Source organism: Mizuhopecten yessoensis, unplaced genomic scaffold (genome assembly GCF_002113885.1).
Source record: "Mizuhopecten yessoensis strain PY_sf001 unplaced genomic scaffold, ASM211388v2 scaffold716003, whole genome shotgun sequence".
NCBI classification, from domain to species: domain Eukaryota; kingdom Metazoa; phylum Mollusca; class Bivalvia; order Pectinida; family Pectinidae; genus Mizuhopecten; species Mizuhopecten yessoensis.
Genome location: NW_018479899.1, coordinates 71,541 through 90,929, shown reverse-complemented (window position 1 = coordinate 90,929; position 19,389 = coordinate 71,541). Strand labels below are relative to the sequence as shown.

General features: G+C 37.5%; 1 protein-coding gene across 1 annotated transcript in view; it reads left to right on the top strand.

The window, feature by feature from the left end:
- The window catches only part of LOC110441507 (small G protein signaling modulator 1-like), a gene marked incomplete at its 5' end in the record, with an annotated part of 54,200 nt that overhangs the window by 9,418 nt on the left and 25,393 nt on the right, over positions 1-19,389 (top strand). Inside the window, 5 exons of the mRNA XM_021484676.1 lie at positions 883-1,013; positions 6,710-6,772; positions 13,008-13,075; positions 16,378-16,542; positions 18,216-18,275. Of these exons, the coding sequence (XP_021340351.1) occupies positions 883-1,013; positions 6,710-6,772; positions 13,008-13,075; positions 16,378-16,542; positions 18,216-18,275 (487 nt within the window). The remainder of the gene's footprint in view (positions 1-882; positions 1,014-6,709; positions 6,773-13,007; positions 13,076-16,377; positions 16,543-18,215; positions 18,276-19,389) is intronic.

The window sequence follows — 19,389 nt, the reverse complement described above, 5'->3', positions numbered from 1 at the left end:
CCAGCCCTATAAAAAGCCAAAAAGAGGAAATTGGTAAAAAGATTTCAAGAGCTTACACATTTTAGTTGCGAAAAGGTTAAGGTGTGGAGAATGTTGTCCATGTCTTATCCGACCCCAAATTGGATCTTTATGAAGAAATAGCTCTTCCTGTCTATTTTATGAAGTGATTTCAAACCAAATTGAATTAAATCATCTCAAAAATAATACCAATACATACCAATTATATTATGGGACCTTGACCCAGGGGACCATATGAGTTGGGCCAAACATGGGGAAGTTTGATTTTTTAAAAACTTCTTAAGTACAGTGCTTATTCCAGAGTTTATCCATTTCATTTGTATTAAGGTCTGGGTGTGAAGAGTATAAGCTGCTCATGTTGTCTTCCTTGGACTGAAAATGAGGTCACAATAAGCGACCAAATAAATAATATATTTATGTTGACAAACTGACCTAGGGATCTATTTCTCTCATGTTGATGAAGTTTCTTCAACTACAATTTACCTAATTCATCATGAAAACTTCTTCCTGTTCTGGTTATATAACCCCTCCATGTCACCAGCTATTTATATAGTTACCTGTTACATCAATCTCGGGTGGTTGGTAAGGCCCTTCAGCCTTTGCATTGTAATTTGTTCTTACCATCCATGTTCTTTAGGTATAATTCATATGTTGCCTTTTATTGTTTTCTGAAATTTAACCCAACATCTTCTCAAGCGTTAATCAAAGATTGGAAGACTTTTATCACTTACACAACTATACAATCTGTTAAAACTCTAAAGAAGAATGTGCATGACCTTTTTTCCAGTCAATGTTTTTTGTATATTTTATTTCTTTGTTAAGTGTAATATATTGTTATGATTGTTTTTTTAATTGTTCTGTTAGAAAGAAGATATGGAGGCATTAGCGGGGTACCTGTCTCTACACCAGTCTGCCATGGGACTGACCATTATGTGGACTCCCAACCAGCTTATGAACGGCTGTTGTGAGGAGGAAAGTGATGAGAAGGACAGGAGGTAAGGAGAGGGAGGGGAAAGGAGGTAAGGAGGGAGGTCAGGAGAGGGAGGGGACAGGAGGTAAGGAGAGGGATGGGTCTGGGTTAAGGAGAGAGAGGGAGGAGACAGGAGGTAAGGAGAGGGAGGAGACAGGAGGTAAGGAGAGGGAGGGGACAGGAGTTGAGGAGAGGGAGGGGACAGGAAGTAAGGAGGAGACAGGCAATAAAGAGAGGGAGGGGACAGGAGGTAAGGAGAGGGAGGAGACAGAAGGTTAGGAGAGGGAAGGGACAGGCAATAAAGAGAGGGAGGGGACAGGAGGTAAGGAGAGGGAGGAGACACAAGGTAAGGAGAGGGAAGGGACAGGCAATAAAGATAGGGAGGGGACAGGAGGTAAGGAGAGGGAGACAGAAGGTAAGGAGAGGGAGGGGACAGGAATTAAGGAGACGGAGGAGACAGAAGGTAAGGAGAGGGAGGGGACAGGCAATAAAGATAGGGAGGGGACAGGAGGTAAGGAGAGGGAGACAGAAGGTAAGGAGAGGGAGGGGACAGAAGGTAAGGAGACGGAGGAGACAGAAGGTAAGGAGAGGGAGGGGACAGGAGGTAAGGAGACGGAGGAGACAGAAGGTAAGGAGAGGGAGGGGACAGGAGGTAAGGAGAGGGAGGGGACAGGAGGTAAGGAGAGGGAAGGGACAGGAATTAAGGAGAGGGAGGAGACAGAAGGTAAGGAGAGGGAGGGGACAGGGGATAAAGAGAGGGAGGGGACAGGAAGTAAGGAGAGGCAGAAGACAGGAAGAAAGGAGAGGGAGGAGACACAATGTAAGGAGGGAGGGATGGAGAGGGAAGGGACAGAAGGTAAGGAGAAGGAGAGGGCAGGGGAAAAACAGAGAGAAGGGACTAGAGTTAAGGAGAGGGAGGGGACAGAAGGTAAGGAGAGGGAAGGGACAGGAATTAAGGAGAGGGAGGAGACAGAAGGTAAGGAGAGGGAGGAGACAGGAGGTAAGGAGAGGGAGGGGACAGGCAATAAAGATAGGGAGGGGACAGGAGGTAAGGAGAGGGAGACAGAAGGTAAGGAGAGGGAGGGGACAGAAGGTAAGGAGACGGAGGAGACAGAAGGTAAGGAGAGGGAGGGGACAGGAATTAAGGAGAGGGAGGGCACAGGCAATAAAGAGAGGGAGGGGCCAGGAGGTAAGGAGAGGGAGGAGACACAAGGTAAGGAGAGTGGGCAGAAGGTAAGGAGAAGGAGGGGCAGGGGAGAAAAAGAGAAAGGGGACTAGAGGTAAGGAGAGGGAGGGGACAGGAGGTAAGGCGAGGGACAGGACGGGATAAAGAGAGGGAGGGGACAGGAAGTAAGGAGAGGGAGGGGACAGGCAATAAAGATAGGGAGGGGACAGGAGGTAAGGAGAGGGAGGGGACAGGAGGAAAGGAGAGGGAGGGGACAGGAGGGAAGGAGAGGGAAGGGACAGGAAGTAAGGAGAGGGAGGAGACAGGAAGTAAGGAGAGGGAGGGGACAGGAAGTAAGGAGAGGGAGGGGACAGGCAATAAAGATAGGGAGGGGACAGGAGGTAAGGAGAGGGAGGGGACAGAAGGTAAGGAGAGGGAGGGGACAGGAGGTAAGGAGAGGGAAGGGACAGGAATTAAGGAGAGGGAGGAGACAGAAGGTAAGGAGAGGGAGGAGACAGGAGGTAAGGAGAGGGAGGGGACAGGAGGGAATGAGAGGGAGGAGACACAAGGTAAGGAGAGGGGGCAGAAGGTAAGGAGAAGGAGGGGCAGGGGATAAAAAGAGAAAGGGGACTAGAGGTAAGGAGAGGGAAGGGACAGGAGGTAAGGAGAGGGAGGGGACAGGAGGTAAGGAGAGGGACAGGACGGGATAAAGAGAGGGAGGGGACAGGAAGTAAGGAGAGGGAGGAGACAGGAAGTAAGGAGAGGGAGGGGACAGGAAGTAAGGAGAAGGAGGGGACAGAGGATAATGAGATAAAGTGGACAGAGGGTAAGGAGAAGGAGGGGACAGGGGGTAAGGAAATGAAGTGAGTAAGGGAAGGGAGACAAGGACAATGAGGGTAAGGATAGGAGTAGAGATATTGAGGGACAGGGGTCCAGAACATGGAATAGGGAGGGGACAGGAAGCAAGAAGGCAGGTAGCAAAGATAATAGGGAGGGGACAGGAAGCAAGAAGGCAGGTAGCAAAGATAATGAAGAGTTCATGCCCAAGGGTTAGGGAGCATGAGAGGAATAGGAGTAGTTGAGGTGAAAAAATGACAAATGTGNGGGGGGGGGGGGGGGGGGGGGGGGGGGGGGGGGGGGGGGGCATAAAAAAGGATATTGAAGAGGATGAGCGATGCAGAAGTAGGAGTGAAGAGAGGATAGAGGAGTAGGCAGGTAGAAGGGGTTAGAAAGAGGCTAAAAGTATGAATTATGGAAAAGTTGTGGAATAGGAATTATTAGAAGGGGTTACTCATAGGAATAAAGACACAAGGTTGGAATTCAAGTACATTATAAAAGGGAACAAAGAAGAAAAGATTGCCAGGGGATAAAGATGTAAAAACAAGAAGGATAGGATTGTTTAGATAGGTAGCTAGAAAATCATTGAAACAAAACTGGCGGTACATCTCAGTCTATCAGCTAGTCAATGCTGCCTGGGGATCTCTCGGCAACATAACCTCCCTGCAGTTACTTTTGGGTGAAAGATTTGATCTTTAGGAAGTGAAGGGTAATAAGTAAGGGCAGAGGTTTAATGATGACAGTAAAAAACATAACTGTTGTGGATAGAAGGATGAAGTTGTTGTACATTTTTCTGTGTCTGTATGTGATTTACATATATTTGCTTAACTTGTTCTAACGGTAAGTAGACTTGATAAATGATTTAAAGCAAATTGAGCTGAAATCACTAATCATTTATATATTTCCTTATAGACACAATATTCCAGAGTAATTTTTACCTTGTTAGATGTATACTGATTACTATTCTCCCATAACATAATGTTCTATTCACTGTGCACATCTGACAGTAATAGCCTAAATTAGACACGAATTCGTATTTTAACTTATCTAGCCTGAAGGGCTAGGGGAGCTTATGCCATGGCATGGCGTCATTTGTCTCCATTTTTTCATTTTTTTATTTATTTATTTTGCCACAAGGGGTAAATTGGCAATATTGCAATAAGTGATATTTCTGGAACTACTTCTCTGAATATCAACAGTATTTGGTTGAAAAAATCCTCAGGCCTGAGATGCAGGTCCAAGATGGGGTAATAAGACACACACAAAATCATGCTACCTGAGGGTTGATTCCAGGGTTTGGCCCTGTCCATGAGGATTTAGTCCTTGAATCAAAATTGAGAAATGAATGAGATCCCCATCCATACCTATGTATGCAATTATGTGTATAAAGAGACTAACACAATCATGCTGTCACAATTGGCCTAAGTGTTTGACCCCATCCCTGGGTGTCAACATGGAAATGATAGAGATCCCTGCCCTATAACTATATATACAATTGCTTGGCATGAAAAGATTAATTCACATCTGCTACCAGAATTGGCCCTGGGAGACTTAGTCCCTGGGTCACAGGGAAACAGTTGAGATCCCTGCCCTATAACCATATATACAATTGCTGGGCATTAAGAGATAATAAGCCACATACCGATTGCTCCTGTAGTCCTGTCGGTCACTTGGTACTAAGGTTACAACTTACCACAACCCACAGCTATAACCATTTATGCATTTGCTGGAGAACCATTTATGCATTTGCTGGAGAGACAAACATAATGATGTTACCAGGATTAGCTCCAAGGTCTGGTTTTGCACCTGGAGAATTCTTTGAAATATCACTTTTAATTAGAATATTTTGTCATGAGTGATTGAGCGTTACAGGCCCTCTGGCCTTATTCTGTGTAATTTGTTTTGTTTTGTATTTTTCCTTTTACCATTTTTGTAGCTTTTGTTATTTCCTTTTTTCTCTCTCTGGTGTATCCTGCGTTACAACCGAGCCACCCGAAACTCACTTTATAAATACACACTTACTCAGACTGTGTATCGCAAAGTTCAGTAAGTTTGCATTGAGAGTTATCTCCCTTCACAAATTTGCAGATTTGTATGATTTTCCTTAGTGAATTGTGCGTTTGTAGCCTGCAAATGATTCCTCCAGGAGCTATGCCTTGTCGACCCTGCTAGATATTTTGGTGATGTTAAGACTATTTAAAGTACCGGTATATTACATTTAGAAAAAGTTTCACACTGTGACAAACGATTATCCAGTAATATTCTCTTGAAGATAACCTTCTTCTTTTTTTAAAAAATTAAATATGATATAAATACAGATGGTAATTCATCACCGTAAGCACTTAAATGAGAAATTAACATCTGTAGTTTAATCAGATTTTTTTTGAATAAAAATAGTAAAACTGAATTTCTTCAAAACATATTTTCAAAAGAAGAATTGGTAACATGAGGTTTATTCAGCCGAAGCCACTTGTAGAAAGTTCACACCAAGATATTTCTATGAAACGTTATTGATGTGTTTTCCCTATCATTGCATATGCACAGTGATGCTAGTTTTAGGCTAGATCAGTGGAAACTGTTTAATCAGTAGCCACCATATTGTTGGAATGTCTGTCATTCATGTATACTCTCCACAGACATATTGCCATCAACTTGTATAAAAAAATAACCCTGGTGTGGCTAGGAACATTAGGAGGACATGCAACATTTATACAAGTTTATGTAAGGTACATGCTCTGTTCATACTTGCCAATTAACCTTTTGAAAATTCCATGAGGGAGAATGCATACTCAAAACTAAAGCATAAATGAAACATATTTATATACACCCTAGGGAAAATAGAACATTTTAAAATGGCACATTTTCGGTTGTTCTCAAACTCTCCACCTGACACGATCTTCAAAGAGGATCACTGCTGGCGTTAGGCCAGCAACTTCATTTCAGAATCAAAGAGATTTTTCCCTTCTTCTTTCAGATCATTAGATCTTGGAATATACAAATGGTTTGACTAATTCACTAGTTTGAAATGGTAAATTTAAGATTCCAAAATAGGGAGAGTTGGCAAGTATGCTTGTTCTGTTATGTTGTCTAGAATATACATAAGCAGGTTTAAAACACAGAGACACAGATTTGAATTTGTGCTTCTTCTTTCTAGGTTTAAACAAATGAATATCGAAACGTTTGTTTACGTATATGGTATGTAATATTGGGAATGCATCTGGTTTTATACTGAGTGGGTTTTCACCTTTAGACACCTTACTATCATGTGTTACCACTTGTAGCTGCAGTGTTAGTTTCCATAAAGGTGTGTTTCCACTGGTTTTTGGTAATTTTAGTCATTATTCACTGTATATATTTCTAGTTGTAATGTAATAAAAAAAAGAATAAATATCATAGTCATTATGACATGAAGGAGCTTTCCCATTTCATTTTTATACTCTTCAAAAAATACCCCAATGAACCAATGACTTGTCCAATAACCAGCCGCATATCATTTCTCAGTGTGCCATAGGATAGGTCTACTTCAAATCAAAGGTTTTGAGAATTTGAAATTTTACCAAAAATCATTGGGAACCTACCTATCAATTGTTTGGTCATAGGGAAGTGCATCACAGTTTCAGAGAGATAAAAAGTTACTCATTTACATTTGCCAATGAGACTTGAAACAACACAATAACTCCACTGTTCAACCAAAAATTGTCGATCTGTCAAATTTCAAGCCCTGATGAAGTAACACAACAAAGCTTCCCTGATCAGACTAGCAGGATGCGTACAAAGGGGAAGTAAGTATGTAGTATTTGTCTGACTATCACTGTCCAATGGTCAATGTACCATCAGATTTCCTACTGCATCTGTCTGACCATAGCACATATACCTGTGTAATTATAACTGTACATCAGTTCTCTAGTACTCTTTAAACATCTGGATCAGGGTTTATTATTTCTTTTTTCTAGGAAAATTAATAACTTGGGTCCCTTGAACTTGTTATAAACACACCTTACTGTCTTAAGCTCTGTACAAAATATTTTCTTTGGATAAATTAGAAATACTTTAAATGTATACCTTTAAATTTAATTCACAATGAAAGTTAACACATTTTATAGAATACCTTAATAAATACTATTACACATATCTAATGTTACACATATTTATACAACATCACAACACATATCTAATGTTACACATATTTATACGACATCACAACACATATCTAATGTTACACATATTTATACGACATCACAACACATATCTAATGTTACACATATTTATACGACATCACAACACATATCTAATGTTACACATATTTATACGACATCACAACACATATCTAATGTTACACATATTTATACGACATCACAACACATATCTAATGTTACACATATTTATACGACATCACAACACATATCTAATGTTACACATATTTATACGACATCACAACACATATCTAATGTTACACATATTTATACGACATCACAACACATATCTAATGTTACACATATTTATACGACATCACAACACATATCTAATGTTACACATATTTATACGACATCACAACACATATCTAATGTTACACATATTTATACGACATCACAACACATATCTAATGTTACACATATTTATACGACATCACAACACATATCTAATGTTACACATATTTATACGACATCACAACACATATCTAATGTTACACATATTTATACGACATCACAACACATATCTAATGTTACACATATTTATACGACATCACAACACATATCTAATGTTACACATATTTATACGACATCACAACACATATCTAATGTTACACATATTTATACGACATCACAACACATATCTAATGTTACACATATTTATACGACATCACAACACATATCTAATGTTACACATATTTATACGACATCACAACACATATCTAATGTTACACATATTTATACGACATCACAACACATATCTAATGTTACACATATTTATACGACATCACAACACATATCTAATGTTACACATATTTATACGACATCACAACACATATCTAATGTTACACATATTTATACGACATCACAACACATATCTAATGTTACACATATTTATACGACATCACAACACATATCTAATGTTACACATATTTATACGACATCACAACACATATCTAATGTTACACATATTTATACGACATCACAACACATATCTAATGTTACACATATTTATACGACATCACAACACATATCTAATGTTACACATATTTATACGACATCACAACACATATCTAATGTTACACATATTTATACGACATCACAACACATATCTAATGTTACACATATTTATACGACATCACAACACATATCTAATGTTACACATATTTATACGACATCACAACACATATCTAATGTTACACATATTTATACGACATCACAACACATATCTAATGTTACACATATTTATACGACATCACAACACATATCTAATGTTACACATATTTATACGACATCACAACACATATCTAATGTTACACATATTTATACGACATCACAACACATATCTAATGTTACACATATTTATACGACATCACAACACATATCTAATGTTACACATATTTATACGACATCACAACACATATCTAATGTTACACATATTTATACGACATCACAACACATATCTAATGTTACACATATTTATACGACATCACAACACATATCTAATGTTACACATATTTATACGACATCACAACACATATCTAATGTTACACATATTTATACGACATCACAACACATATCTAATGTTACACATATTTATACGACATCACAACACATATCTAATGTTACACATATTTATACGACATCACAACACATATCTAATGTTACACATATTTATACGACATCACAACACATATCTAATGTTACACATATTTATACGACATCACAACACATATCTAATGTTACACATATTTATACGACATCACAACACATATCTAATGTTACACATATTTATACGACATCACAACACATATCTAATGTTACACATATTTATACGACATCACAACACATATCTAATGTTACACATATTTATACGACATCACAACACATATCTAATGTTACACATATTTATACGACATCACAACACATATCTAATGTTACACATATTTATACGACATCACAACACATATCTAATGTTACACATATTTATACGACATCACAACACATATCTAATGTTACACATATTTATACGACATCACAACACATATCTAATGTTACACATATTTATACGACATCACAACACATATCTAATGTTACACATATTTATACGACATCACAACACATATCTAATGTTACACATATTTATACGACATCACAACACATATCTAATGTTACACATATTTATACGACATCACAACACATATCTAATGTTACACATATTTATACGACATCACAACACATATCTAATGTTACACATATTTATACGACATCACAACACATATCTAATGTTACACATATTTATACGACATCACAACACATATCTAATGTTACACATATTTATACGACATCACAACACATATCTAATGTTACACATATTTATACGACATCACAACACATATCTAATGTTACACATATTTATACGACATCACAACACATATCTAATGTTACACATATTTATACGACATCACAACACATATCTAATGTTACACATATTTATACGACATCACAACACATATCTAATGTTACACATATTTATACGACATCACAACACATATCTAATGTTACACATATTTATACGACATCACAACACATATCTAATGTTACACATATTTATACGACATCACAACACATATCTAATGTTACACATATTTATACGACATCACAACACATATCTAATGTTACACATATTTATACGACATCACAACACATATCTAATGTTACACATATTTATACGACATCACAACACATATCTAATGTTACACATATTTATACGACATCACAACACATATCTAATGTTACACATATTTATACGACATCACAACACATATCTAATGTTACACATATTTATACGACATCACAACACATATCTAATGTTACACATATTTATACGACATCACAACACATATCTAATGTTACACATATTTATACGACATCACAACACATATCTAATGTTACACATATTTATACGACATCACAACACATATCTAATGTTACACATATTTATACGACATCACAACACATATCTAATGTTACACATATTTATACGACATCACAACACATATCTAATGTTACACATATTTATACGACATCACAACACATATCTAATGTTACACATATTTATACGACATCACAACACATATCTAATGTTACACATATTTATACGACATCACAACACATATCTAATGTTACACATATTTATACGACATCACAACACATATCTAATGTTACACATATTTATACGACATCACAACACATATCTTATGTTACACATATTTATACAACATCACAACACATATCTAATGTTACACATATTTATACGACATCACAACACATATTTGATTTAACACATATTTATACGACATCACAACACATTTAATTTAACACATTTATATGACATCACAACAGTTGTCATATTTTACACATGTTTATATGACATCACAACAGTTGTCATATTTAACACATATTTATATGACATCACAACAGTTGTCATACTTCATTTTACACATATTTATATGACATATCACAACAGTTGTCATATTAAACACATATTTATACAACATCACAACAGTTGTCATATTTAACACATATTTATATGACATCACAACAGTTGTCATACTTCATTTTACACATATTTATATGACATATCACAACAGTTGTCATACTAACTTTACATATATCTATGTGACAATATATTGATAATGGCTTGTGTTTCTAACCTCTATGGAAGTGTAAAGGTGACTGGCCACCCAGATAACTGAAACTTACACTATAGCTGTAGACAGTAACATAGGATATGCTCAGCTACTAAACACACTGATGTTTTAAACAAAACAAGATTATGTCGAGCACACTCAGGACTTCAGCAACACAGAAACAGCTGTCAGATATATAAATGTTGCATTTATTTGTGTGAATTTGTTTAGCCAGGATTGTCTGTGTGGTTGTGTCATGATTGTGTATAACACTTGGTAATGTCAGTATGGTGGTGGTGGTGGTGGGTTACCTTGATATAGTTCTATTTTTCCTGAATATTTTATTTACTTTTTTTGTTCTCATTTTCTTAAACTTTTTCATCTGTATTTTTGTTTTCTTTTTGGTTTTGGTGCTTTTGCTATTTTGGAATCATGATAAAATATATATTTGGTTTGGAAATATTTTTTATCAAAATGTTTTATCATGCTGATCCATATACTTAATGAGGATGGCTGTTTGATTACATAGATATGCAAATGTCTCCTGCTTTGTAGAAAATAAAGGTGGGGGTGATATTGTTTTCAGTTTGTCCATCTGTCACACAATGACTTCCATGCAATAACTTCTCTAAAAAGTCATGGAATTCCGCCAAACTTGGCATTTACTTGCATAATGGCTGTACTTAAAATAGTTTTGCAATTGAGCAGAATCCATGTATTCAATACAGTAACAGGTACTTCATGATTCTGATTGGTCAACTTGTTCCAGAAAAAATAACTTGTCTAAACTTGTGATGGATTTTAGTCGCACTGGACATGTGCTTTCATAATATAAATGCTCAGACCATGTTCTTAATCCATGCATATTTAGAAAGGTTACAGGTATTTCTCTTCATTCTGATTGGCTGACACAATCCAAACAAATAATTGTAGATTTTAATGAAACTTTCGGTGTAATTGCATAATGGCAATACCGAGGCCAAATTTGAAGATTATGGTGAATTTGTGCATTTTTAATGAGGTCAAAGGTAATTCCTCAATTCTGTTTTGTTTCATTTTCCATATGACACATCGTATCGTTCTATTTAAGGACATATCTTCATCCAATTCGGTTTATCATATATATAGTAAATATCAACTAACACCTTCATTGTTATTACTGGACAAAAAGGATATTAGGATCAAACTGTATATGATATTTCTGTTTGTAATATGTAAAGCATATCTATGGAATGACTACTGATTATGATTTGTATCCAGTAGAGTAATCAAGTATAATCTACCCACTGCATCAGGTAGAATGTATATACCTGGTAAAGATAAACTCGTGAAATGGGATATTGAAAAAGTATTATCAATTCTTTAAGTTAATTAGATATTTGGTCTATCAAATTTTAATTAGATATTATAGAAAACCTATTTTCTCTGTTTACCAAATGCATTATTTGACGTAATTCACCTGTCAGAATTAAGCATTTGATGTGAGACATGTATTGTGGTATTGGTGTTGTACATTGAAATTATAAAAAGCGTAACCAAAGACTGTGAGTGATGATAACAATATTGATATTACAATGCCTTCGGCCAAATACAGCACTTGTTTCTATATGATTTCATGTGCTCCATCTTTTGTAATGATTGAAACATTATATAGCATCTAATAAACCAATTAAAAACTTTTATTTCGGTGAACATGTGGTTATATGGACCTTAGAAAGTGATATTGACCTCCACTTCATCTCAGTATATATCACTTTCTCAGTCCATATAACCACTTGTTCAACTCGACAAAAGTCCATAATTGATAAATGATTTATAAGGGGTCAAGATTTGATAAATGATATATAAGGGGTCAAGGTTTGATGAATGATATATAAGGGGTCAAGGTTTGATGAATGATATATAAGGAGTCAAGGTTTGATAAATGATTTATAAGGGGTCAAGGTTTGATAAATGATATATAAGGGGTCAAGGTTTGATAAATGATATGTAAGGGGTCAAAGTTTGAAAAGAACAAATGTTTACATGTAGTTTTAAAACTACAACATGCAAACCCCATGTACCTCTTGTTAAGTCAGTTTCATTTGTTGTTTGTCGAGTTTTCACTTAAAATTTGTCTTCCTCATCTACTTCAGTTTGTACTGGGACTATGCACTGACTGTTTACTTGGACGAGATTGTCTACATCCATTGCCACCAACAACGTAAGTATGCGTTCTCCAATGCCGTAACAGCTTTCTTTTTGTGTTTCCGTAATATAGTGTTACAGGCATTTAATATTTACCTATTCTGTCATTCGTCCATATGATATTTTGTTTAGAATTTGTGTTTAGCCCTATTGCTCTTTGATATTAATTTATTTTATTTTACAACAGTTATGACAACAACTATTGTCAACTTCTATCAATCATTCTTGTTGGCCTAATGTTAATCAGCATACAGGGATTCATGTGGGAAGAAATCAGACTACAAGGAGAAAACCCAGGTAGTCGGGCACATAAGATCAGGCAGTGAACCCTGGCCTTCCTGTTAATATCATGTTGTCCACTGCACCGCTTGACTACTCTCCATCACTCTTATACTGTCAGTCTAACAGTCATCAAACAACCTATGGGGATACATCATAGGGATACTGTATATATAGCTATAGCCTCTCTGGGGGGGCCTGGTGAACCTCAACCGAGAAAAGTTAATACAAAGACCAAGGAGGAGAATAACATAAAGGACTTAATGGTGCTGGTTCCCAAGGTCATTTTCAAGGTCCCTGTTGTTAGTTATAGTTCAGCGTTGGCTGTTTTGTCTACAGGAGCCAGCTGGGGGCATTCATTTCTTACATACTCCCTTAGGGGGCCTGGTGAACTTCAACAGATCATCAAACAAACTATGGGGATACATCATAGGCATACTGTATATATAGCTATAGCCTCTGTTAGGAGGCCTGGTGAACCTCAACATATCAAACAACCTATGGGGATACATCACAGGGATACTATATATATAGTTATAGCCTCTCTTAGGGGGCCTGGTAAACCTCAACAGACCTTCAAACAACCTATGGGGATACATCGTAGGGATACTATATATATACTATATATATAGCTATAGCCGCTCTTAGGGGGCCTGGTGAACCTCACCAGATCAAACAACCTATGGGGATCCATCATAGGTATACTATATATATAGCTCTCGCCTCTCTTAGGGGGCCTGGGGAACCTCAACAGAGCAAACAACATATGGGGATACATCATAGGCATACTATATATATAGCTATAGCCGCTCTTAGGGGGCCTGGTGATCCTCAACAGATCAAACAACCTATGGGAATACATCATAGGGATACTGTATATATAGCTATATCCTCTCTTAGTGGGCCTGGTGATCCTCAACAGATCAAACAACCTAGGGTGATACATCATAGGGATACAATATATATAGCTATAGGAACCCTGGCCTTCCTGTTAATATCATGTTGTCCACTGCACCGCTTGACTACTCTCCATCACTCTTATACTGTCAGTGTAACAGTCATCAAACAACCTAAGGGGATACATCAAAGGGATACTGTATATATAGCTATAGCCTCTCTTAGGGGGCATGGTGAACCTCAACAGAGCAAACAACCTATGGGGATACATCACAGGGATACTATATATATAGCTATAGCATCTCTTAGGGGGCCTGGTGCACCTCAACAGAGCAAACAAACTATGGGGATACATCATAGGCATACTATATATATAGCTATCGCCTCTCTTAGGGGGCCTGGTGCACCTCAACAGAGCAAACAACCTATGGGGATACAACATAGGGATACTATATATATAACTATAGCCTCTCTTAGGGGGCATGGTGAACCTCCACAGAGCAAACAACCTATGGGGATACATCACAGGGATACTATATATATAGTTATAGCCTCTCTTAGGGGGCATGGTGAACCTCCACAGAGCAAACAACCTATGGGGACACATCATAGGGATACTATATTTATAGCTATAGCCTCTCTTAGGAGGCGTGATGAACCTCAACAGATCAAACATCCTATGGGGATACATCATAGGCATACTGTATATATAGCTATAGACTCTCTTAGGGGGCCTGGTAAACCTCAACAGACCTTCAAACAACCTATGGGGATACATCGTAGGGATACTATATATATACTATATATATAGCTATAGCATCTCTTAGGGGGCCTGGTGCACCTCAACAGAGCAAACAACCTATGGGGATACAACATAGGGATACTATATATATAGTTATAGCCTCTCTTAGGGGGCCTGGTGCACCTCAACAGAGCAAACAACCTATGGGGACACATCATAGGGATACTATATATATCGCTATAGCCTCTCTTAGGGGGCATGGTGAACCTCCACAGAGCAAACAACCTATGGGGATACATCACAGGGATACTATATATATAGTTATAGCCTCTCTTAGGGGGCCTGGTGCACCTCAACAGAGCAAACAACCTATGGGGATACAACATAGGGATACTATATATATAGCTATAGCATCTCTTAGGGGGCCTGGTGACCACCAACAGGTCATCAAACAACCTATGGGGCTACATCATAGGGATACTGTATATATAGCTATAGCCGCTCTTAGGGGGCCTGATGAACCTCAACAGATCAAACACCCTATGGGATACATCATAGGGATACAATATATATATAGCTATAGCCGCTCTTAGGGGGCCTGGTGAACTTCAACAGATCATCAAACAAACTATGGGGATACATCATAGGCATACTGTATATATAGCTATAGACTCTCTTAGGGGGCCTGGTAAACCTCAACAGACCTTCAAACAACCTATGGGGATACATCACAGGGATACTATATATATAGTTATAGCCTCTCTTAGGGGGCATGGTGAACCTCCACAGAGCAAACAACCTATGGGGATACATCGTAGGGATACTATATATATAACTATAGCCTCTCTTAGGGGGCTTGGTGAACCTCAACAGATCCTCAAACAACCTATGGGGATACATCACAGGGATACTATATATATAGTTATAGCCTCTCTTAGGGGGCATGGTGAACCTCCACAGAGCAAACAACCTATGGGGATACACCATAGGGATACTATATATATCGCTATAGCCTCTCTTAGGAGGCGTGATGAACCTCAACAGATCAAACAACCTATGGGGGTACATCATAGGGATACTGTATATATAGCTATAGACTCTCTTAGGGGGCCTGGTGAACCTCAACAGAGCAAAGTTAATACAAAGACCAAGTAGGAGAATAACATAAAGGACTTAATGTTGCTGGTTCCCAAGGTCATTTTCAAGGTCACTGTTGTTAGTTATAGTTCAGCGTTGGCTATTTTGTCTACAGGAGCAAGCTGGGGGCATTCATTTCTTACAGACATTTTCTAGTTTCATTTATAGTCAGTAATGTTTGGTAGAAATAATAGTGTACACCGTCTCCTCCACTTCCTTAAGGGAGATATCTCCCCTTGATATTATATTTGTCTCTGTTCCAGCTGACTGTGGTGGTACGATTGTGTTGGTGGGACAGGACGGAGTACAGCGCCCTCCTATCCACTTCCCTAAGGGAGGTCACCTGCTCGCCTTCCTGTCGTGTCTCGAGAACGGACTGCTTCCTCATGGCCAACTGGACCCGCCTCTCTGGTCACAACGCGGTAAAGGTAGACCTTTAACCCTTTCACCTGTCTAGCCACACCCACCTTTATGCAAATTAGCACACTGTTAAGGGGCAGACATAGGGTGGAGGGGTTGTCGGGGTGGAAGGGTTAATGTTGCTGTGTGTCTTTTGCATTCATTGAATTAATGTAAACCTCTTCATTTTACTATCACCTTTGACAATGGCAGTACTATCTGGCTATTTGATATAAGTGATGTGGGGAAAAGGTGTAATAATGAATAGGTTTACAAGTTTGTTTTGTGACCTCTAACCTCTGTACCTTTTCGACCTTCACCCAGTCGTACTATCCAATCCAGAATTTTAAGTATGAATTATTTTATCCAGTATTAATTCTAATTTGAGAAATATTCAGAATGAGAAACAGTATTGATCAATGATTTCATCTTTATATTTAAAAAACAAAAAGAACTAATTATCTAACTGTCTTTAAATTGAAAACACTTGTTCCATTTACAGGAAGTGTGATGAGGGTGAACGAGTTAGATAGGTGCAATGTTTCTGGGCTTATTTTATGCATCATGAAAATTATTTTGTTGTCAGCTTTTCCTCCTAGTACTAACTTTTGTGTTTTATACCTTCAAATTAACCATGTAAATATGTCACGAAAGAATTTACAAAATAATACTTTCTTCCTTTATTGAAATACGGCAAATACATAAATTTATCATATATATGTAAGAAAATTCAAGTTCATGCCAATAGAAGATGTTTGTATTTTTGTAAATTGATATAACCAGATTAATTTTATCCTGAAAAATTAAAGTTCAGCCTATTTAGTTTGAGGTTATGGAGAGATAATTGAAGGATGTCATGTCCATGTGTTAGTGGGTCTGGTCCATGTGTTAGTGGGTCTGGTCCATGCTACCCAGCTATAAGCTTCCAGTAAGTGTGAGATGGTGAGGATGACTTGATCTTACATTTGTTTTTATAGTATTAGGGACCATCAGTATGAATGGGTGCTTAGTCAGTGAGTGCAAACTCTCCTATGCATGAAGGCTGGAGAATCTTCAAAGTTAGATATTACAAATAGCAACTAGGTTTCCATTCAAAAATACACTTTAAGATATATTTTATATTGTAGTTCAAATATTTCGAAGGTTTGGTGACAGAATTGGTTACACACAATGTCATGACAATAGAGATGATGTTGACCATGACATTTTTCCTCATTTCTAATAAGATTTTGGTATGTCTTCCCCAATTTGTTAAAAAGAAGAACTTATTAACATCACACACACACACAAAATGAAAATACTTGTTTCTACCAGAACAAAGAAATTATTTGTTGATTTTCCTTAAACAGTTGGACAACTGATAAGGCTTTGAAAAAATTACTTCCAGGTATTTTTTTTGTAGTGGTTGGGAGGGACAGCAAACAAGATAAAGTTCCTATAAAACATGAAATACTTAGTGAACGGTAGAAATAAACGAAATAAATCCTGTGAGTAGATAGTAAAGTATTTTTTCTTATTTTGTCTAAAACCTGTAGGTTACATCCTAACATTACTTCCAGATTCAGGACATTGTATATGTTAAACGTAGGTTTCACCATTTCTCTTTCCAGAAAGAAGTCTTATTTTGTTTTTGATGTTCTTTATTTTGTTTCATTGTTATGTGAGATGTTTGTTGTACCGAGTGTGTATTCCTTTAACACAGGTGTACACAATAGACAGGCCAGTATGAACCAAACCTACGCTATCCTCATCACGCGTAACAGTTGAGTGTTTATGGCATGTTCCCTTCCTAATCCCTGTGTTTACTGCGCCCGTCACCGCTGTTTGTAGTCCGCTTACCGCTCATTTACTGGTTAACTCATTCACCTCTGAAATTTCATAATGAACCATTCGAACCTTTGAATTGTAAGAGTTCAAATGTGTCTTCAGGGGTGAATGAGTTAAAAGTAATGCAGTACTACTTTGATGGTGAAGCTTAGTAATTGCTAAATATCATGCACTTTTACACAAGAGGCTCGCAGCTTTGCTAGGTTAATCCACCCTATGTCTGCTACACTTTGATCTTAGCCAAAAGGCCGAGAAGTGTCTGCTATTTGCTGTAGGAATGCTAGCTGTTCCCACTCAAGTTATGTAATTAAAGCATTATTTCACTATCAGTTATACAGTACTTTTCATGTAACGTTCCGGTTACCATCATGTTTTTCTGACAAATGAGAAGTGATATTAAGCGAAATCTACTGTATTAGTAAATGTACCTTTGCTTGTCAGAAGAATAGCTCTACAGAGTTAATTTAATCGATGGTGGTAATCTCTGACTACATAGGCTAACACTGGCACCCAAACATCAGAGAGGAAGGCGATGTTTACACCAAGCCTGTCTAGTACATCAATCGAAAAATGGTAGCTGTGATGTATTTTCGCGTGGTGGTTGGCCCCTCTGTATAGTGTCAGTGATGTTATAACACTAGCTGACAGCGGTAGATTAGATCTGTATATCTGTGATGTATTTTCGCGTTGTGGTTGACCCCTCTGTAAAGTGTCAGTGTTGTTATAACACTAGCTGACAGCGGTAGATTAGATCTGTATATCTGTGATGTATTTTCGCGTTGTGGTTGGCCCCTCTGTATAGTGTCAGTGATGTTATAACACTAGCTGACAGCGGTGGATTAGAACTGTTTATCTGTGATGTATTCTTGCATGGTGGTTGGCCCCTCTGTATAGTGTCAGTGTTGTTATAACACTAGCTGACAGCGGTGGATTAGATCTGTATATCTGTGATGTATTCTTGCGTGGTGGTTGGCCCCTCTGTATAGTGTCAGTGATGTTATAACACTAGCTGACAGCGGTAGATTAGATCTGTATATCTGTGATGTATT